This window comes from Brienomyrus brachyistius, chromosome 23 (genome assembly GCF_023856365.1).
Source record: "Brienomyrus brachyistius isolate T26 chromosome 23, BBRACH_0.4, whole genome shotgun sequence".
NCBI lineage: Eukaryota > Metazoa > Chordata > Actinopteri > Osteoglossiformes > Mormyridae > Brienomyrus > Brienomyrus brachyistius.
The window spans coordinates 17,536,791-17,558,953 of record NC_064555.1 but is presented as its reverse complement, the minus strand read 5'-3'; the positions used below and the strand labels follow the sequence as shown (position 1 = coordinate 17,558,953).

Below are 22,163 nucleotides of genomic sequence, written 5' to 3'. Positions count from 1 at the left end.
CTGGTTGAAACTGCGTTGTTTCAAAGAAGTTTGTATGACGGTCACTGTTTAAACGCCCCACGTCTCCTATAGGATGACTGGATGGACTTCAGGCAACTGTAGACAAATCGTAGTCATGCAGCCCTTGTCTGATCCCCTCTTCTTAAGCATAGGAGGCTGGCAGGTCCCGTAAAGAGCAGGCTGCTTGTTAGTTGGTAATTACAGACTCCTTGGTTTAATTTTAGTCTGATTGAAACAAGGCAGTAGCTTTCACTATTCCACAAAATTTTTTTTGTTGTTGTTGCTCTGTGTGTGTGTGTGTGTGTGTGTGTGTGTGTGTGTTTTTTCTCTCTAACATGCCGAATGTGTCTTGAGAGACCCTGGATTCCCGAAGAGGAATGAGACTCACGGTGCAGAATGTAATTGCAAATACTGAGCGCTCCGTGGGACGGAGGAGCACTGAAAATGAGCAGAGCTTAGTATAAAAAGTTCACCTCCGATAGTGGGCCAGGGACAGCCAAACCGACATTAAGAGTCAGTCTGATCTGTTCTGTCTTCTGAGGCTGAAAATACGCCTGTATGTGCTGCCAAATGAGTGGCCGCCGGACGGGGAACACGGCAGCTCTCAGCCTGACTTCATGAGCCTCCGAATGTTTGTTTATTGTGTATTTCCAAATGGTGCACTCGTTCTGGCTTCCCTGTTAATATCGTGTCCCTGTTTGCCTTTATGAGATTAGCAGCCTGCAGACACACACACGCACACACACACACACACATGCAGGCACTCAGAGCTACAGAAAGAACTGCTTGTCCGCGGGTGAATAGCATAGAACTATTAGGAAATGCTTATACATGATCATCGCCACAGGGTATGAAGCAGATCGTTAGGCAAATGGATTGCGACCAATAAAAACATACCTGCGACTTTGAGTGAGTCCTTATTTCTTGGGTCCAAAAAAATAAAGATTTAGGAGGTATGAAGTATTTAGGCCTGGATTAAAGGAGGGCTGCATGGTGTTAGCTCACACCCCAGGGTTGGAGGTTCGAGGCCTGCCTCTGCCGTTTCTGTGTGTGCTTGCTTTCCCTGTGTTGAGTTTCCTTTGAGCGCTCCAGTTTCCATCCACGGTCCAAAGAAATGCAGTTAGGCTAATTTGTGTCTCTAAATTGCTCATAGAGTATGGTTGTGTGTTTGTGTGTATGTGTGTGTGTGGCCTGGTGCCCTCCCCAGGCTGTATCCCATACTTGTTCTCTGTCACCTCCCGTGACCCTGAGCAGGATTACAATTTAGGAATCTTTAATTCTTGCCCAGGGGGGTTCCGTTGCAGGGGCCGTGGTGCCACTTACTGAAAGATGCCTCCTCAATCACTCGCCGATTCAGGACATATCAATGGTTAATAATAAGGTTGTCCCCTCTATGTGAACTGTAGCCCCTGTTATGGCCCCCTCTTTGTGCTCTGCTTTGGCTCAGGTGGGCTTTGGACAGCCTCTGTAATCCTGTACTGTACAAGTAACTGGAAGATAAAAGCATGAATTGAATTGCATGTGAATGATAAGTGGAGCAAAGCTATTTGTCCAGCTGTGATCGCGGTGGCGTGAGAACCCAGCGCTGACTGGCTAGGAGGGCTATGGGATTGGCGCCCACTCGTCCCTCCAGTTCATCCGCTTTCCTGCTGAGCACTTATTTTCTCTCATGTCTACGTGTTGGAAACGGGAGTAGATAACAGATATGCCTCAGAATGTTGTATAACACGCTTTCAATGCAGCTGGCCAAGAGGATGTATCTGTCTTCCATTCAGCATTCCCAGAATGCACTGCAGGCGAGAAGTGCTATGACTGATCATGGAAAACAATGCATTGAAGATGACGTGTAGCATTGCCCATTATGGCTGTAGCCTGGGGCATTATGCATGAGGCGTACAGCTGAGAGCAGCCCTGCCATTATTTGTCCTGGTGCACATTGTTGTACATTCGCCAGAGGTCCTGGAATCCAGGGTCTAGCTGCTATATTCTGGAAAGAGCTGTATTCCAGGGGCAGACTGCTGTCGGACTGAGATGGATTTCTTTCAGCATAATTGATCCTTGAGGAAAGTTGAGATTAACTTTGCCAGAGGAGAGGGAGACGAAATAAAGAGAAAGAAATGAAAGAAAGAAATCAATGACTTAACTAAAGGAATGCATGAATTATTAATGAGGAGCGTGTAATGGAATCCCAAGCATACGCTCTCCTGTGAGGGTGATGCCGGCACGCGCGGCAGTGCTGTGGGCGGGGCCTGCCGAGAAGGGCAGGGCGGCGTCCACGGCGATGGGGGGACAGCAGTCTGTTTGCGAGTGTGGGGGGCACAGGTGAGCCCTGAAAGCTGCCTTTGTGTGCTTCCTGGCAGCTGACCTATGCTGTGAGTCTTTTTATGAACAGGCACGCACACAGACCCATGTAGGGGGCGTGCACATGGGTAAGGGGCATGCACACAGGTGGGGGGCGTGCACACAGGTGGGGGCATGCACTTGGGTGACAGGCAGGCACACGGACAGGGGGCATGTATGCAAGTGAGGGGAGTGCCACTTTCAAAAAATCCCCAGGTTTTAGAATAACAAACTTGATTGCATCTCACGGGTCCGGACTGTGGGGGGGGGTTCCTTCCCCACTCAATGGTTCCCTTATGCCTATTCAGGTTTCTCATTCTCCGTCTGCATCTCCAGCTAACGGTTGCATGTAATGCAGGGCGACGGCCGAGACCAGCTCCGCCCGGTGCATTTTCAAGCAGAAGCCCCGTTGATTCGTTTTATTTATTCACGTTATTTCTAGGTATGGCTTTAAATGTAGTTTATCTGTATGCACTCGAATTGCTTTAAGGAATGGCTGCTCCTTTCTGCCAGCGCTGTTTACTGCAGCATTGAGTGAATCGCAAACTCTCTCTGTTATGACTCCAAAAGGCACCTAGCAGTTGATTGGATGCTGCCGAATTCCTGCCCTCAGAAGTTCTTTTAGTTCTCTTCTTCGACTTCAGAGTGTCTGTGATTTGGGATGTTGTGGACCAGCTGGGTGTGTCAGCCTCTCTGCCTTTGTGTCCTGCTTTGCTGAGGTGGTTCCTGCTTCTGCCACATCACCGTCCTGCTGCCGTTTGCCTGTATGTTATTGTGCCGGCCACCTGGTCCGTGTCGTCGTGGTGATTGTGTGACTGAGGCTGCTCCTTGGGCTGAATGAGTCAGATGCGATTGTGTGTTAAGTGGGACTTTGCTCGCATTGCCATTTTCTGCTCATTGTGTTTTGTTGCTCGACACAGGAGCGGACTGTCCGAACCATGTGGCTCCTGGGGACTGAGAGCGAGGCAGAGATTCCCTTTGATGTCTTCGGTGTCTTCAGCAACGGAGAAAAATCACCCTAGTGCCACGAGGTATCCCTGTGAAGCCAGAGTGACGCCATCAGCTGAAAGGCACTCTCAGCAGGACCATGCGTCAGCAGTCATTGAAAACCATCTTTGCATCCTGCTCATAGACCACACCCCCACGTATAAAAGACCGCACCCCCTGTGAGGCCACGCCCAGCGGGTGCCTCGAGGGTCACCCCCATGCAGGCACGCAAGAAATACGTGCTGCTAACTGCATGTGCTTGCTGCTGGTTGCTGCTCTTCTACTGGGGCGGGTTGCAGGGCCGTCTGCTGAAGCTGCTGGGGAGGCACCAGGGCGACGAGGGCCGGCCCTGGCCCAATTGGGTCGACCGGGACCAGCTGCTGGGCTATGCCGACCCCGACGAACTGCAGGAATGCGAGTGGGCGGGCGAGTCGCCACGGCGATGGAGGCGGGGCTGGTCCAGCATCTACAAGGACGTCCGCTGTCGCATGGAAACCTGCTTCGACTTTGCACGGTGCCATGGCCGCGATGGCTTCCGGGTGTATGTGTACCCCTCCGAGAGGAGTGAGCGGGTGTCCGAGAGCTACCGCAAGATCCTGGCCTCCATCACGGAGTCACGTTACTACACGGGCGACCCACGCGAGGCCTGCCTCTTCGTGCTAGGCATCGACACACTGGACCGTGATCAGCTCTCGGCGCAGTACGTGCCTGACGTAGACGAGCGGATCCGTGGCTACCCGCTATGGAACGATGGCCGCAACCATCTCATCTTCAACCTGTATTCAGGCACCTGGCCCAACTACACAGAGGAGCTGGGTTTTCGTGTGGGCCAGGCCATGCTGGCCAAGGCCAGCCTCAACGCGGAGCATTTTCGGCCTGGGTTTGATGTCTCCATCCCGCTTTTCTCCAAAGACCACCCCCAGAAGGGCGGCGAGCGCGGCTGGCTGGTGCGTAACACGGTTCCCCCGGGGCGCAAGTACCTGCTGATGTTCAAAGGGAAGCGCTACCTGACCGGCATCGGCTCGGACACGCGCAATGCTCTCCATCACATCCATAACGGCAAGGACATCGTCTCCCTCACCACCTGTCGCCACGGCAAGGACTGGGAGAAGCACAAAGATGCCCGCTGTGACCACGACAACCTGGAGTACGAGAAGTAAGGCTGCCTAATGATTGGCCTCGTGGCACCCATGTATTCATGCGTTTCCGCCACCCATGTCTTACTAGACAGATTTCATGTGGGAAATGTGTTTGTAAATCCCCAGATAACCTTGTTAAAAAGGGTGGAATATATAAACAACAAATTAGAATTAATTAAACTAATTTTGATGTTTGTATATTTTTTATCTGTAATGTTTCTTATGGCTCACTTATGGCACTGTGGTTCTGTGGCCCACCTCACATGTACAGGGCTGAGAGATTCACTCCTGTCCTCTGTGTCTCTAGCTCAATCCAACTTTTTTATTTAATGCAGTTCCCAGTGCAGGTTGCTCAAAGTGTAAGACAAAGATTGTTTGTTGGGTCAAAGCGAATTGGCATCCCGTCCAGGGTGTCCCCTGCCCTGTGCCCTGTGAGGGACTGGCATCCCACCCAGGGTGTCCCCTGCCCTGTGCCCTGTGAGGGACTGGCATCCCGTCCAGGGTGTCCCCTGCCCTGTGCCCTGTGAGGGACTGGCATCCCACCCAGGGTGTCCCCTGCCCTGTGCCCTGTGAGGGACTGGCATCCCGTCCATGGTGTCCCCTGCCCTGTACCCTGTGAGGGACTGACATCCCATCCAGGGTGTCCCCTGCCCCGTTTCTTGGCTCTAGAATCGCGGTGAGCATTTAGAGGGTAAGCAGTTGGAAGATGGATGACTGTACGAATTTTTGTAATTTGTTTCAGTGTGCAGTTACATTTTTGCATTAATTTAAAACTTGCTCACTTAGTTATGAGTGAGTGAGGGTACTGGTGCTTCGGGCAGCGTGTAATGAGTGCGGCCCGGCAGTGGCCTGGAACAGTAGCAGAAACACCAGAAAGGACAGTTTGTTGGTGCTTCCACAGCTGATGGCTGGGGTTGTGGGGGCTCTGTGCTCGTTTCGATGGGGGGGGGGGGGGGGAGTGTGAAAGCAGTGAAAAGAGAAAATGAGGTCAAGAAGGATTAAGAGATTGGACATGCTTGGGAGAAAGGAGGGAGCTCCAGTTTGCTCTGAGGGGAGGGATGGCAGGGGTACAGCGAGTGGCGAGAGCATGAGAGAGAGGCTCTGGTGTTTCTGTGTGAGCAGAGCCTGGGGGCCCGTAGCAATAACAGGAGCGATACCTCCAGCTTGTTTGCTTTGGGCTCGTGTTCCTGCAGCTGAGGTCTCGCTGGATGTTGTATGAAAGAGACCCTTTATTCCCTACATCTCTCAACCAAATCTGACACTCCACCCATACCTCCACCAGCCCTCAAGAACCTTTACTCCACCCACACCTCCACCAACTGCAATGTGTGATCTCTGGAAGGTAGAGAGAAAACCACAGAAATAAAGTCTAAGCCGATTTTCAGGCTCTAGTGATTGCACATGTAACGCACGCCTATGCACATCCACGCAAATTGGTTCAAGGGGATATTGGTACCAATCCCCCCACTCCCAGGCGTGCCCCCACCCCACCAGGAGAAGCACACTCAGGGCAAAGGCTCAGCCTGGCTCTGACAGGGTGGTCCCAGGTTAATGATCGTGGGCATCTGGTGCTGCTGTAGATTTATGTGGAGTCCCCAGGAGCCCCTAACCTTGTATCTGGGGGCGGGAGGACACTACGGCAGGGCTCAGAAAATACCAGGCAGAGAGCCAATTATCATTTTAAGAAATAAAACAACGCCTTGTGAGGTTAGTTCATGCATTAAAATCACTTGAATTGAAAACTTCCGTAGCATGCATGTGTCTGTGCTGCGTTTCTGTACTGCATGTGTCTGTGCTGCGTTTCTGTGCTGCATGTGTCTGTGCTGCATGTGTCTGTGCTGACCTGGACTGTCAGTGATTTGGGGGGGGGGGGTAGTGGAGGTAGTGGAGAGAGGGGCGGAGCCGCTGGGGGGGGGTTGGATGTGCTGTTTCTTAATATTTCTTAAGAGGAAGAAAAGTCAAAACATGTAGGTGAGCGTGTGAGAAGACCGGTGCTGGTCGGGGGGGGGGCTTTACCAGGCGCAGGGGGCTGACAAGGAGCTCTGCAGCGTGGTGGGTGGGGGCCAGAGGATTCAGTCTGAAGTTATAAAGTTTTTTTGATACTGATTCTGATCTGAACTGCGAGCAACTTGCTGGCTTTGCTGCATGTGTGTGTGAGTGTGTGTGTGTGTGTATGTGTGTGCATATGTGTGTATGTAAATATGTGTGCATATGTGTGTATGTGAATGTGTGTGCATATGTGAGTATACGTGAGTATGTGAGTATAAATGAGTGTGTGAGTATATGTGAGTGTGTATGTGAGTGTGTGTGCATATGTGAGTATATGTGAGTATGTGTGTGTAAATATGTGTGCATATGTGTGTATGTGAGTGCATATGTGAGTATATGTGAGTATGTGAGTATAAATGAGTGTGTGAGTATATGTGAGTGTGTGTGCATATGTGAGTATATGTGAGTGTGAGTATAAATGAGTGTGTGAGTATATGTGAGTGTGTGTGTGTAAATATGTGTGCATATGTGTGTATGTGAGTGTGTGTATATGTGAGTATACGTGAGTGTGTGTGTATGTGAGTGTGGTTATGTGTGTATATATGTGAGTGTGTATGTACATGTACATGTGAGTATATGTGTGTATGTGAGTATATGTGTGTATGTGAGTGTGTGTGTATGTGAGTATATGTGTGTGTGATTATAAATCAGTGTGTGTATATGTGAGTATATGTGAGTGTGTGAGTATAAATGAGTGTGTGAGTATATGTGTGTGTATATGTGAGTATACGTGAGTATATGTGTGTATGTGAGTATACGTGAGTGTTTGTGTATATTCGATTATATACACACTGAAATTTCAACCCCTGTATTAGCTTAATTATATAATCATGTTTTGTTTGACTCTTCTGCCGGCCCCTGGAGGATGGGCCCCCCCTTTGGGTCTGGTTCCTCCCAAGGTTTCTTCCTCTTAGGGAGTTTTTCCTTGCCACCGTTGCCTTTGGCTTACTCACTGGGGGGTCTTTACGTGGCAGAAATGTAAAGCGCATTGAGACAATGTAATGTTGTGATAATGCACTATATAAATAAAATTGCATTGCAAAAATTGCATTGCATATGTATGTGTGTGTGTTTGTGAGTGTGTGCGTATATGTGAGTATATGTGAGTATGTGAATATAAATGAGTGTGTAAGTATATGTAAGTGTGTGTGTATGTGAGTGTGTGTGTATATTTGATTATATGTATGTGTGTGTGTATATGTGAGTATGCATATTTTAGTATATGTGTGTATATGTGAGTGTGTGTATATTTGATTATATGTATGTGTGTATGTGAGTGTGTGTATATGTGAGTATACGTGATTGTGTATGTGTGAGTATATGTGAATATATGTGAGTGTGTGTATATGTGAGTATACGTGAGTGTGTATGTGTGAGTATATGTGAATATATGTGAGTGTGTATGTGTGAGTATACGTGAGTGTGTATGTGTGAGTATACGTGAGTGTGTATGTGTGAGTATACGTGAGTGTGTATGTGTGAGTATATGTGAGTGTGTGTATATGTGAGTATACGTGAGTGTGTATGTGTGAGTATACGTGAGCGTGTATGTGTGAGTATGCACTTGCAGGTCTGCTGGGTGTAAACATGTGTTGCTGTAATTAGCAGGAGGTGAAAGCCAGGCCCCACAGCGTCATCCAGCACGAGGCTGCTGTTCGTGTTTCTGTTAAAAATACCCTGTGCAGATGCAGACACACACACACACAAACACACACACACACACACACACACACACAAATATGTGCAAGGATACACACAAACTGTTTTCTGTCAGTTGAACTGGAGAAATTCATATGTCCCCAGTGTGTCCCCAGTGTGCCCCCAGGTCCTTGTCTTGTGCCTGTTCTTTTGCATACATCTGCATCCATCCATATATCCCATATCCATCCACATATCTAGCTCTGGTACAGCTGTTTGCCAGTCACACATTTAGAACTCAGATTTGTCAGGTTTTGGCCAAAAAGTTTGGAGAAAAGGTCACATGCAGTGTGGGTGTCAAGACAGGTGTGAGTCTCGAAATCCAGTGTGTCACACCCCCCCTCGCCCCCCCCCCACACAGAGGCATCTCACTTGTGAGAACTCTCCATTCATTTCCAATCCCAGTAATGACGACCATAAGTTACCAAACTAAGTACAAGACTACAAGGCATTTTTAGTTTTTTGATTGCAGTCACAGATTTTTATAAAATTTTATTTCTCCTTGTGGGGACTAAAAAATGATCCTCACAACCTCCAAATAATTATCATATTGTGAGACTAAATGTCTCCACAATATCATGTATATGTGACCCACACACACACACACACACACATAAACACACACACGGCTGAGCAGTTGACTAGCATTAGCATGATGATACGCAGAGCTGCTCTGTCTCCTGTAAGGTGCAGCAGGGTGGGGGGAGGGGGAGGTTAAAAGGAGCAGGAGCCCACAAAGAGAAGAGCTTTATCGTTGTCATAGCAATAACCTAATTTTGTCCCCTGTTAGCCGTTGCTTCAAGCACCTCCCTCGGTAGCGTCGGTCGCTTTAGGGGGTCCTGGCTGTGCAGCGGTGGAGTAGCTGCCTGGTGATGGTGCTGGAGTGTTGCACAGGTCACATATATAACCCAAGCTGTGACTCCCATGGGATTTGTGAGCCGTACACTTTGACACTGGATGTGTATGCCATGTGCTGTGACTCTCCCATGGCGTATGTATAGTGTCTGCTGTGACTCCCATACAATGCCTGAGCCGTACACTTTGACTCATCCACTAAGTGTGTATGCCATGTGCTGTGACTCCTACAGGGTGTGTGTGCTGTACACTTTGAGTCTCCCATGATGTGGTATGACTCGCCCACTGTGTGTGTAAATCATGTACTGTGACTCATGTGGGTCCCCTGCAACTCAATTACAGGAAGATATCCAGGCCCCTGAGGCCGATGGCAACCCGACTAACTGGTGCTGATGTCCGGCTAATGGGAGCCATTCACAGCCCTAATCGGGCCTTTGTGTGCTGGGCCTCCGGGCCCGATGCGGCGGAACTGGAGCAGAACCCAAAAGCCTTTCATGACCCGTCTGTCTGTCAACAGAATCCGACTCGCCCTGCCGTCTCAGCCCCTCTGCTTTTCTGCTGTCTCCTGTTACCATGCTGGATGGATGTACTGGCTCAGATGAGGAGCGACCCTATTGGAGAGCAGCACATAACTGCAAAATTATTTACGAGTTACTCAGGAATGACTTGTTATTAATGAGTATTCCTTGTGAGTCTTTAATGGTGCCAGCTTCTTCATCTCAGTTTTGCATCGTTCCTCATGCTGGTGCAGACGGCTTTAGAAGCCGCCCTTACATTCACGCCCCCCGTTTCCCCGCCAGTCATGCCGGCCTGGCAGTCATGTGACCAGCCTGTCCTGAATGAGCTGTCTACCATTTGCTAACCATGTTTCTGCTGTTCCCTTCACTGATTACGCTAATGACTCAGACAGAGCGAGGCAGCTCCAGGAAGCCTGTGGCACCACTCTGCCGCACCCGCCTCAGATCCCGGCTGGGGACGTGGCTTGGGGAATCACTAACAGTGAATCTGTATATCTGGAATCGCCACAGAATTGTGGAGTGAATTAGCCAATCGAATAGTTTGCCCACGATGGACCATTCCCATTGGCTTATAAAGCAAAACATGAGAGAGGAGATTTTTCTCTATGAGTAAAAAATACTGTAATAAATCTCTTATCTCAGGGAATGACCAGGTCGAGCCAGAATCAAATTACGTGAGTCAACACTAGAACATGTGCAGACAGAGTGACACCACAGTGTGGTTGGAAGGCTCCTTTGAAGGTCATTTTGAAGGTCATTTAGTACCCCACAGCGCCACCTGCCTCCCACTCAGGGGGAGTGTCATCCTGCCTGTCATCCTACAGCATCTGCTTTCATATCATCAGGGCTGGTCAGCATGGAACTTCCAGCTCCCTCCTGTCATGTGGGGAAGTGCTGATGGAAGGCAGTGCTGATGGAAGGCAGTGCTGATGGAAGGCAGTGCTAATGGAAGGCAGTGCTGATGGAAGGCAGTGCTGATGGAAGGCAGTGCTGCTAATTGACTTCGTTTTACATACATTTGGTCCCCACAATGCAATATAAACCTAATACACACACACACAGACACCGGTGCAGATTTGCATGCCGCTTTCCTTGCTTCAGCTAAGATTCAGATGATGTCTAGTTTTGCATCGCACTGGTTCCGGCCTTCTTGCTGGATTGTAGTGCCTTAGATCATCGTTTTGGTCCACTGCTTGTTGCCGTGACCAGCGTTAGTCACCGCATGGCCTGTCTCCCCATCAGCCATGTTAAATCAGCAAGCATCTTTAACTGAAGAACCAGGGAATTGATTATCTCAAAATGCACCGTAGTCATCTAGGGAAAGCTGACGCATGTTAAAAATGCACGGACTGATAGGAAGCGCCTAGCGGGGCAGACAAACAGGAGATGCAAACGAGGAAATGCCAGTGCTGTGATCTGAAAAAGCCCCAAATGAGGTCATCCTGCCATGAGGTAAAAATGCCCAGAATGCACAGAGTGCTGATACTGCCCTTTGACCTCTCTGAGCTAATCTACAAGACTAGTTTAATACCCTAGTTTCCCCAAGTTAAATTAAGCTATAAATCTCACAATTTAATCAGCGTCTCAGATGTCAGGATGCGTTCCAGTGGAAGGACTTATTAAATACAGTGTAGGAAAACGCGGGGCACAGGCAAATTGCATGTTGGTTACATCATTCAAATACTATAGGATTAACCATAAAATTATTATTAAAATTCTCATATTTTGAAATGCAGGCTAATTGTCTGAAAATAGAATAGAAAGCATAGGGTTTAAAATTCATTACAGTGACTGTTTAACAGTAAATGTACTTAGGGGTCAGCGGTGCCATCTGGGACAGCACCCCCAGGGGATGAGCAAGAGAACGTCCCATCCGTCAGTAGCCCCCAGCAGAAGGCGACCGGCAAAGAGGAATTCAGCTGGATGGCTGCTTTTACACAAGAAAAAATGTGAGGGGAGTGTTTTTCTCAGTAGCTGAGACAGGCATATTGGCACTGCATCATGCTGTGAATCGTTGCCCATCCAGAACTCCAGTTCCCAGAATTCCAGAGCACAATCTCTCACTGACTTGGATGTGTATATATATATACCCACACACATACATAATGTACACACACACTGCATAATTGATAGTACTTTTCTCACTCGCCAGGCTCACCCCTCTGTCTCGCTTCTGCCTAGAAACAGACAGCCGCTGCTTGAACGGTTGCCAGGGTGTTTGTAAACACACGGCCCACGGATTTCTCTTCCAGCGTGTATGCTTTTGTCTGTGTCAATCTGACCCACTGTTTCCAAATACCAAGAGGGTCACTGTCCACGTGAAAATATTTCCTGACTCCCTGCAGCCTGAGTGGCTCTGCGCTTTGAACTGGCAGGGCATAAACTGTACGAGCAGACTGAAGAGCGTGCTCTGAGAGCAATTCACAGGGCTGCTCAGTCTCTCAGCCAGTGCAGGAATCCGCTTAGCATGTTCCTGTGCACAGCTGGTGTACATGCATAGAATATTGATGTATGAGTGTATTTCAGTCTGGAATGCACATTGACAGGACAGAATGAGCCTGTCTGTAGAACTGGCATGTCAGTGTAGAGTGGGTGTGTCTATGTGGAGCAGATGCATCTGTATAAAACATAGGACATACATTTCTGTGTGGGACGGCTGTGTCTGTATCGGACATGCATTTCTGTGTGGGACGGCTGTGTCTGTATCGGACATGCATTTCTGTGTGGGACGGCTGTGTCTGTATCGGACATGCATTTATGCGTGGGACGGCTGTGTCTGTATCGGACATGCATTTCTGTGTGGGACGGCTGTGTCTGTATCGGACATGCATTTCTGTGTGGGACGGCTGTGTCTGTATGTTGTTAAATTTCTGAAATCTTTGCAGACACCACTAAATTTTTGACTATTTTTATTCCTACTGAGTGCTCAGACTCAGCGGGAACAGGGGCTGAACGGGGTCACCCATCATTTTTTCAGCGAGTGGGTGGATGATTCGACAAATCGGTCATCTAAAATCGATTGGCGCTGGCAGCCAGCCATGATTACATTCCCAGTGGGCTTTCGGCGCATAGGAACGATGGGCAGCAGCCGCTGACATCACATCGGCAGGGCGGGGCTTAGGGTCCCTGTATCCACGGCGGAAGGGAAAGCGAGACGGAGATGGGCAACGACTGCTCCATTTTTCTGCATCTCCCTGCGGAGAAGAGAGACAGAGGCTCATCCAACAGCTCCGGAAGGAGGTGGCTCACTGGGGGTCTGTGCGTCTAATTAACTCTGCTGCTAATTACTACAGCAACAAGAAAAGCTGAGTGTGTGAGGAAGAGCTGTATCCTCGTGTGTCTGTTCACTCACATTTCTGTGTCAGCATGAGAGAGAACACAGGCATTGCCAAGCGGAGCACTGGCCATTAAAATGGAGATAACCCCCTCAAAAAGCCAGATAGTTGGTATTAATAGCTCATCCTGCACCGGATGTCCGGGGCCTGCTTAAGTAATACCCCTTATCTAATTTTATCTGCTCTGCCAAACTATACCCTTGCAAAAGCTGTACGTAAGGAGTAGGATATGGTGGGGACATCCTCTGTCTCTGGGGACCAGACGACAGGCAAACTGCTGGTGCACACATAGGGGGCGCCCCACTGTCACGCAGTGCCCATGCCAGCAAGGTAGCGGGCGCGGTGGAAGAGGAAGCCCCCTTAGAATGTGAACCTGCAGCGAAAAGGCAGAAACTGAGAAGGACTGCAGGATGGGGGGGTTGCAGGACGGGGGGACTGCAAGATGGGGGGGCTGCAGGGGAATGTAGGATGGGGGGCCGCAGGACTGGGAGGCTGTATGGGAATGCAGGACGGGGGGGCTGTAGGATGGGGGGGCTGCAGGACAGGGAGGGCTGCAGGACAGAAGGGGGGGGGGGCACAGGATAGGGGGCTGCAGGACGGAGGGCAGTCTCTGGGCTGACCCAGTTTTGCACACTTTGGTCCGGACTGTCCTACTTTAAAGTTTATTTGCCTTTCTGCTGGATCAGCGATCATATGCCGATGTAGGAGAGATACTGGAGGAGTTCTAGGCATGTGCAGAAGGAGGAACTGATAGACGCAGAAACGTTGTGCGAGAGAATGAGGCAACTGTCCAGACACAGGGACCCTATTCTGACACTTTCACACCTCGACACAGACTCTGACACACACACCCAAGCACACGCGTGCCCAGGCTGTACCTGCAGGCAGGCAAACTTGCCAAATCCCCACAGAAAGCTGTCAAAAAATGGCAGCTTAAAGGGGCACACCGCACTGCACGTTCAACATCATTCATTATTTACGGCTTGTTTGCAAAGCTCATCCAGAGTGACTGTCAGGCTCAGGAGACTCCAGCAGGATAAATCATGAGACTCAGAAGAACCACGGAAGGCGTGAGCCGGCATTGGCTGAGGAGACTCACATTTCTATGTGGAGCATTGCCATTGGACTGTTACCGTTTGCCCGACTGTGAAGAGCCAGTGTTGCTGTGACCTTACAGATATGAAAAGTTATCATGAAATATCACTAGGGGATATCACCAGTCATGCTGCACTTCACAGGCCTGCCTCTAGGGGGCAGACGTTTAGTATTTCCTCAAGCCCCGCCCCGCAGTGTCCTTCCCAGTGTGCCGGTGTGGAATAACTCGAGCGGAAAGACGGAGGCACACCGGGGCCTTCGGCGCGGATAACGAGCAGGAGCAAAAATAGACCAGCTGATCTTCGGGTGGAAAGAAAACAGGCACGTGTGCGTCGGCTGGATCCTGTGCTGACAGTGGAACGCAGTGGCTCACAGGAAGCAGTGTGTAGGTGTGAAAATGGGGGATCGCGTCGGGCCGCAAATCACAGGAGAGTCACACGGCACCCTTTTCCAAATGATGGATGACTCTGCGAGCACTTGCACCTGCTGAGTGTCAGTACCCCCCCCCCCCCATCCCCCTGATTCAACCCCCCTGGCACGTTAGAGCTGATGGGAATGCAACACTGACATTTCCCAGAACAAACTGCAGCAAGGAAGCAGCTCTAGGACATAACGAGTGACAGATGGGAGAGGGAACCTGATGGAGAAACTTCCAGATGGTTTGACCACCACATGTGACTCCAGTATTACACTGAGACTGAGCTTGGACACGCCAGAGGAATTATATGCACAAGACAATAAACAAACAGATTAATGGCTATTTTGAGGACTGGTGGTTTAATTAATTTGTCTTTTTTTTTTTTTTTTTTTTTTTTTTTAAGAACGCTGTCTCTATCTGGCTATAACTGCAATGAAGCAGCATGGATGTCTGCATGTCCTGGTTAGCATTAGCATAAGCGGGTGTGTATGTATTTTTGAAGAGGTAATGTTAATGCTAGCATAAGTAGTTGCATTTTGGCAGCGGTGGCGTTATCATTAGCATTACCATATGCATGCATCTCTGAGGAGGTAGCATTAAAGTTAGCATTAGCGTAAGCAGGTGTGTGCATGTGGTAGTGTTAATGCTAGCATTAGCATAAGCAAGTGTGCACATTTCGGAGGTGGTAGCGTTAACATTAGCATTAACATAAGCAGGGATGTGCATATTTTTGAGGCGGTACCATAAACGTTAGCATTAGCATAAGCAGGCGTGTGCATAGCATTAGTTTGGGCAACAGAGGTACGCATGTACAAGTCAGTGGCGTTGCCATGAACATGAGCTACATCTGAGTTATAGTCCCAGTGGTTCAGAAACAGCTCAGTGTTTTGGCTGCCCTCTATCTGCTTGTAGCCTTATATATGGATTTGAAACAGTAGGCATATCTGCTAAAATGACGGCTGAATGTTACCAAGGTGTGTGTGTGTCGTGGCCGATAATGATAACAGCGACAAAGGACCACACCCCGGCTGGCAGCTTGCTATTCCTAGCTCAAATCCCAGAGCAACATACATAAGCATGAAGCCTGAGATTTAAAAGGCGCTATCTGCTAAGCAGGCAACCCCATGCTTGTTTTTATTGGTGATCAGTGACGTTGGCGTGGTGATGATGTCATACAGGAAGTGGTGTCACACGGGGGTAATGTCACATGGGTGGTGGTGTCATATGGGTGGCATTGTCACACAGGCAGCGATCTGCAAGTGGCGCGTGGCTGCTTCACGTGCAGGTGACACATGCCTGGGTGTGAGCCTGTGGCTGCCGAAATGTGCTTATCTGCAGAAAGGACCACTTCAGCGGGGAACTCGCTTACCACTAAGGTGTAAATACTCCATGAATAATGTATGGGCCTCTGCAAGGCCTCCCGCCTCTTCCCCTCGCCGTCTGAGGCCCCGTTACGTCCCCCCACTGCCTCTTCCCCTCGCCGTCTGAGGCCCCGTTACGTCCCCCCACTGCCTCTTCCCCTCGCCGTCTGAGGCCCCGTTACGTCCCCCCACTGCCTCTTCCCCTCGCCGTCTGAGGCCCCGTTACGTCCCCCTCCTGCCTCTTCCCCTCGCCGTCTGAGGCCCCGTTACGTCCCCCTCCTGCCTCTTCCCCTCGCCATCTGCGGCCCCCGTTATGTCCCCCCACTGCCTCTTCCCCTCGCCGTCTGAGGCCCCGTTACGTCCCCCCACTGCCTCTTCCCCTCGCCGTCTGAGGCCCCGTTACGTCCCCCCCACTGCCTCTTCCCCTCGCCGTCTGAGGCCCCGTTACGTCCCCCTCCTGCCTCTTCCCCTCGCCATCTGCGGCCCCGTTACGTCCCCCCACTGCCTCTTCCCCTCGCCGTCTGAGGCCCCGTTACGTCCCCCCACTGCCTCTTCCCCTCGCCGTCTGAGGCCCCGTTACGTCCCCCCACTGCCTCTTCCCCTCGCCGTCTGAGGCCCCGTTACGTCCCCCCACTGCCTCTTCCCCCCGCCGTCTGAGGCCCCGTTACGTCCCCCCACTGCCTCTTCCCCTCGCCGTCTGAGGCCCCGTTACGTCCCCCTCCTGCCTCTTCCCCTCGCCGTCTGAGGCCCCGTTACGTCCCCCTCCTGCCTCTTCCCCTCGCCATCTGCGGCCCCGTTACGTCCCCCTCCTGCCTCTTCCCCTCGCCGTCTGAGGCCCCGTTACGTCCCCCTCCTGCCTCTTCCCCTCGCCATCTGCGGCCCCGTTACGTCCCCCTCCTGCCTCTTCCCCCCGCCGTCTGAGGCCCCGTTACGTCCCCCCACTGCCTCTTCCCCTCGCCGTCTGAGGCCCCGTTATGTCCCCCCACTGCCTCTTCCCCTCGCCGTCTGAGGCCCCGTTACGTCCCCCCACTGCCTCTTCCCCTCGCCGTCTGAGGCCCCGTTACGTCCCCCTCCTGCCTCTTCCCCTCGCCATCTGCGGCCCCGTTACGTCCCCCCACTGCCTCTTCCCCTCGCCGTCTGAGGCCCCGTTACGTCCCCCCACTGCCTCTTCCCCTCGCCGTCTGAGGCCCCCGTTACGTCCCCCTCCTGCCTCTTCCCCTCGCCATCTGCGGCCCCGTTACGTCCCCCCACTGCCTCTTCCCCTCGCCGTCTGAGGCCCCGTTACGTCCCCCCACTGCCTCTTACCCCCGCCGTCTGAGGCCCCGTTACGTCCCCCCACTGCCTCTTCCCCCCGCCGTCTGAGGCCTCATTACGTCCCCCCACTGCCTCTTCCCCCCGCCGTCTGAGGCCCCGTTACGTCCCCCCACTGCCTCTTCCCCCCGCCGTCTGTCGGCCCCGTTACGTCCCCCCACTGCCTCTTCCCCCCGCCGTCTGAGGCCCCGTTACGTCCCCCCACTGCCTCTTCCCCCCGCCGTCTGAGGCCCCGTTACGTCCCCCCACTGCCTCTTCCCCCCGCTGTCTGAGGCCCCGTTACGTCCCCCCACTGCCTCTTCCCCCCGCCGTCTGAGGCCCCCGTTACGTCCCCCCACTGCCTCTTCCCCCCGCTGTCTGAGGCCCCGTTACGTCCCCCCACTGCCTCTTCCCCTGCCGTCTGAGGCCCCGTTACGTCCCCCCACTGCCTCTTCCCCCCGCCGTCTGTCGGCCCCGTTACGTCCCCCCACTGCCTCTTCCCCCCGCCGTCTGAGGCCCCGTTACGTCCCCCCACTGCCTCTTCCCCCCGCCGTCTGAGGCCCCGTTACGTCCCCCCACTGCCTCTTCCCCCCGCCGTCTGTCGGCCCCGTTACGTCCCCCCACTGCCTCTTCCCCCCGCTGTCTGAGGCCCCGTTACGTCCCCCCACTGCCTCTTCCCCTCGCCGTCTGAGGCCCCGTTACGTCCCCCCACTGCCTCTTCCCCCCGCCGTCTGAGGCCCCGTTACGTCCCCCTCCTGCCTCTTCCCCTCGCCGTCTGAGGCCCCGTTACGTCCCCTTCCTGCCTCTTCCCCTCGCCGTCTGAGGCCCCCGTTACGTCCCCCCACTGCCTCTTCCCCTCGTGGTCTGAGGCCCCGTTACGTCCCCCCACTGCCTCTTCCCCTGCCGTCTGAGGCCCCGTTACGTCCCCCCACTGCCTCTTCCCCTCGTGGTCTGAGGCCCCGTTACTCGTCCCGCCTCGTTATCTCACTTCAAAGGCAGTTCTTGCTGAGGTGACAGTGGCTTGTTGCCAGGAGCCCACAGGGCAGGAAATGCCCCTGACAGCGTACTTGGCACAGGCTAGGGTACCTCCTGCAGCAAGGCAAGGGCAGCATTGAGGATGAGTGTGGTATAAAGATGTAGGGATCTGTACCCATGTCTAAAAGGTTGTGGGTTCAAATCCCATTGGGCCCATGTGCAAGGTCTCTAACAGCCCATGCTCCAAAGGTGCTGGCTGACCCTGTGCACCCCAAAATTTCTCACTTGTATGTCACTTTGGACTAGAGTCTCCACTAAATGAATAAACACTTATAAAGGCCGCTTTCTTTTCTAATTCAGCGTCGTCTCTGACGTCTCCGCATGGGGCCACATGTGCCCGTCTGTTAGCGCAGCCTTGGAAACTGGGTGCCGCCTGTCGTCCTGTCATTACAGTCACAGCTCTCACGGTGATGGCATGCTGTGCTTCCTGTTAACGTCACCTGCCCACTGAGAACACGCTGCCCCCTGTGTCTGCATGTGCATATGTGCATGGACCGGCACACTTTAGGGGGAAACCTTGGTGTAAATGTATCAGCTGGTGGGGGGGGGGGTCATATTGGTGCAGATCAAAGGGATTACAGCCATCATCCTCATTTCTCTGTAATTAACATGGATAAGAAGGACAGAAGGGAGAAAGAGCAGGAAGGATGAAGGAGAACAAGAGAATTAAAGTGTTAAAATAGCAGTACTGACTAATGCCAGTAAATCAATTGAAGCTGAAAACTGAAAAACCCAGAGGGATAGAGAGAGACAGACAACCACAGAACACCTTAAACATGGCAGTTTGTGTAGAAGCAGCTTCACCGGTGCACATGCGTGCACACACACATGCACATACACACACATTCATGCACACATGCAGAGTTTAGGGAGGCTATGCATGTGGACAGCGTGTCAGTCCAGGTGAGGCCTTGACCCACGGGCTGTATTTAGCACAGAAATGGTGCTAAGCATGAGCTGCGGACAGCACAACCACAACCCGTAAATCAGAAATCGCTGAGCGGGGCTGCGTTGAGCTTGAAGAAGGAGGAGGTGGGAGGAGGAGAGGCTTATCTGCCCGTCTGCCACAAGCACTGGGGGGGTTTACGCCGAAACATGCTGAAGCACGAGCAGATTAAAGCATGCCCCCGCTCAGAGACTGACACATTATGCAGTGGAGAGTAGGGGAGAGGGAGACAGGGACAGAGAGGGAGACAGGGACAGAGAGGGAGACCTACAGAGGGAAGGGGAGGGGGAGACAGGGACAGATAGAGAGACCCACAGAGAGCAGGGGAGACAGAGACAGGGACAGAGAGAGAGAGACCCACAGAGAGCAGGGGAGACAGAGACAGGGACAGAGAGAGAGAGACCCACAGAGGGAAGGTGAGAGGGAGACAGGGACAGATAGAGAGACCCACAGAGAGCAGGGGAGACAGAGACAGGGACAGAGAGAGAGAGACCCACAGAGGGAAGGTGAGAGGGAGACAGGGACAGACGCCTCCATCCCAATATCCCAGGATCCTATTATTGCTATAATAAGATATTGCTGGCAGGAGTGCTGGCTGCAGCCGGCTCTGGGACGCGCTCTTTTTCTGTTAGTTTAATGTAAGCGGATCCTGAGAGACCTCACTCCTTCGCAGATTGAAACCTGAACCACTGATTTTGCCTGCTGTCTTTTCCTGTCTCTCACGCTTCTAACACTCGTGGTGTCTGGGTCATGGGTGGCATCGTCAGGGACACAGAGCTTTGTATCGGCCATCCAGTAAGCGATACGGTGAAACGGCAGCATCAGTGCACGCCAGAAGCAATCCTGGCAGGAAGACGCTGGGGCAGTGACACACACCTGATCTTTAGGGGCCTTAGAGGGACAGCCTATCAGGAGGCAGCGAAAGGCTATCAATCAGATGATGTCCCAGCCCCACTGGGTTGTTGGTTGGACAGGCGCCGCCCTGCCTGTGGTGATGAGGGATGCAAACTGCGCTGTGCCTCTCAAAGCACCGCAGAAACTCTGCCTCACACACGAGTCCTTCACATCACAGGTTAAATAGTTGATAAGCTTTTTACTGAAAGAGGAAGAATTGTTTGTCCCAGTGTGACTCACCTTTAACCTGCTGCAGAGCCACACACACACACACACACACACACACACACACACACACACACACACACACACACACAGGGCCCTCGCAGTCTGTCACATACAGTGGTCTGTAAAACCATACCATTCCTAAAGAAGGCCAAGGCCAGCTTGTGGTCGGTGTCTGCTCATTACGCTCAGGCCCAGCACACATGCGGATCCCAGACAGAACCGCACAGTCACAGCCGGGTCCAGCCCGGCTCCATGCGGGCAGCTTAACCACACTGGTTCTGCTAAAGGAGCTGTTTGTTCACAGTCCGTACACAGATTCATCCTCGGAAAACAGCAAACAAGCACACTGCTGTTATTCATACTGCACGCGTCAATGCGCCCTTTCAGGGCCTTACGCACACACACAGAGTCACACACAGAGTCACACACAGAGTCACACACAGAGTCACACGCAGAGACACACACAGACACATGCAGCGACACACAGTCACACTCACAGTCACACACAAGCAGACACACACACACCCAATCACACACAAGCAGACACACACACACACAGTCACACTCACACAGAGACACACAGTCACACGCAGAGACACACAGAGTCACACGCAGAGACACACAGTCATACTCACAGTCACACACAAGCAGACACACACACACAGTCACACTCACACAGAGACATACACAGTCATACTCACGCAGAGACACACAGAGTCACACACACGCAGAGTCATGTTGACCTGATACCGGTCCCTGATGCACCTCCCAGTTCTTGCTGGGCCTGCAGTACAGATTCCGCTGGCATTGAGTACTGGAGTCTCGTCTCAGACCCTATCAGATGCTAATGAACCTCACCCTTCTGGTCCCCAGCTCAGCTTTCTCAGAGACCTCAGCCTCTGTCGTGCACTAGGGGGCATACGGCATGCCCCCAGAAGCTTGGCAGAAGAGTGCGGGGGTAGGGGGGTGGGGGGTGGCGGCACTCAGTGCCTCTCCCAGCATGGGATCCTGCCCTGACAGATCCATTCTGTGCTCATCAGCACAGTTGGGGTTCATTAACACGCTGCTCTTACTTGTTATCACCAGACAGTTTGTCAGGTGTCACCTGCCTCGGAACCGCAAACAAAATGAGGCAAATCATCACAGACGTCTCCCCCCCCCCCCCCCCCCCGCAGGTATGATTACCAGGAGCTCCTCCATAACTCCACCTTCTGTCTGGTGCCACGTGGGCGGCGCCTTGGATCTTTCCGTTTCTTGGAATCTCTGCAGGTGAGCCCCGCCCACCGGACCGGCTCACCGCAGCCGAGCTCAGTTTACAGCTGCCACCCCCGCCTCTCCCGGGAGGGGCCCCAGCCTCTGCGCCTGTCTCCGTAGTAACGGACTGCCTACAGGCTGGATACACGACTCAAACCCACAGGGGGAGAGTGCTGGGGCCAGACACATAGTTGGCCAGTTTGAAGTGGATGGAGCTTAGGATAGCAGTCGGGCATACACATACACACATATACACACACACACACACTCATACAGGCACGCAAACAGACACACTCGCATTCTTGGCCGCTACTGTGTCCATCTAATGAGGCTGCTGTTCCGGAAGCTGCCACAGGGTGCCGGGAATGAGGCTAACCTTCCCCTGTGCTGAGTGAGCAAAGCCATGGAGCAGTGGTTTGGCGGAGCGCGTAGCCTTCCCTCTGAGCTGCCTGCCCATCCCAGCCTCGGCCTGCTCCGTCTTTCCCACCGCTGTGGGCCGGGTTTCTGCCAAGACAGATGAGCTGGCGGGATCCCCGACATCCCTCACCCCCCGACACAAACAGCACCCACACTTACATGCCATGTGGCCAGCCAGGGCACCTTCCCAAAGGGAAAGCCTGCCAGGCGAGTCCCAGGCTTTAGCTCGGCTCTGTAGGCCACTGTAATAAGCGACATGAACATGAAGTGAACCTGAGGTCTGCTCAGTCCACAGAGACCCCCC

General features: G+C 52.4%; 1 protein-coding gene across 1 annotated transcript in view; it reads left to right on the top strand.

The window, feature by feature from the left end:
• ext1c (exostoses (multiple) 1c) overlaps positions 1-22,163 on the top strand; it is a 28,124-nt gene that overhangs the window by 2,371 nt on the left and 3,590 nt on the right. The window contains 2 exon segments of the mRNA XM_048993770.1: positions 3,261-4,483; positions 21,364-21,457. Of these exon segments, the coding sequence (XP_048849727.1) occupies positions 3,546-4,483; positions 21,364-21,457 (1,032 nt within the window). The 5' untranslated portion in view covers positions 3,261-3,545.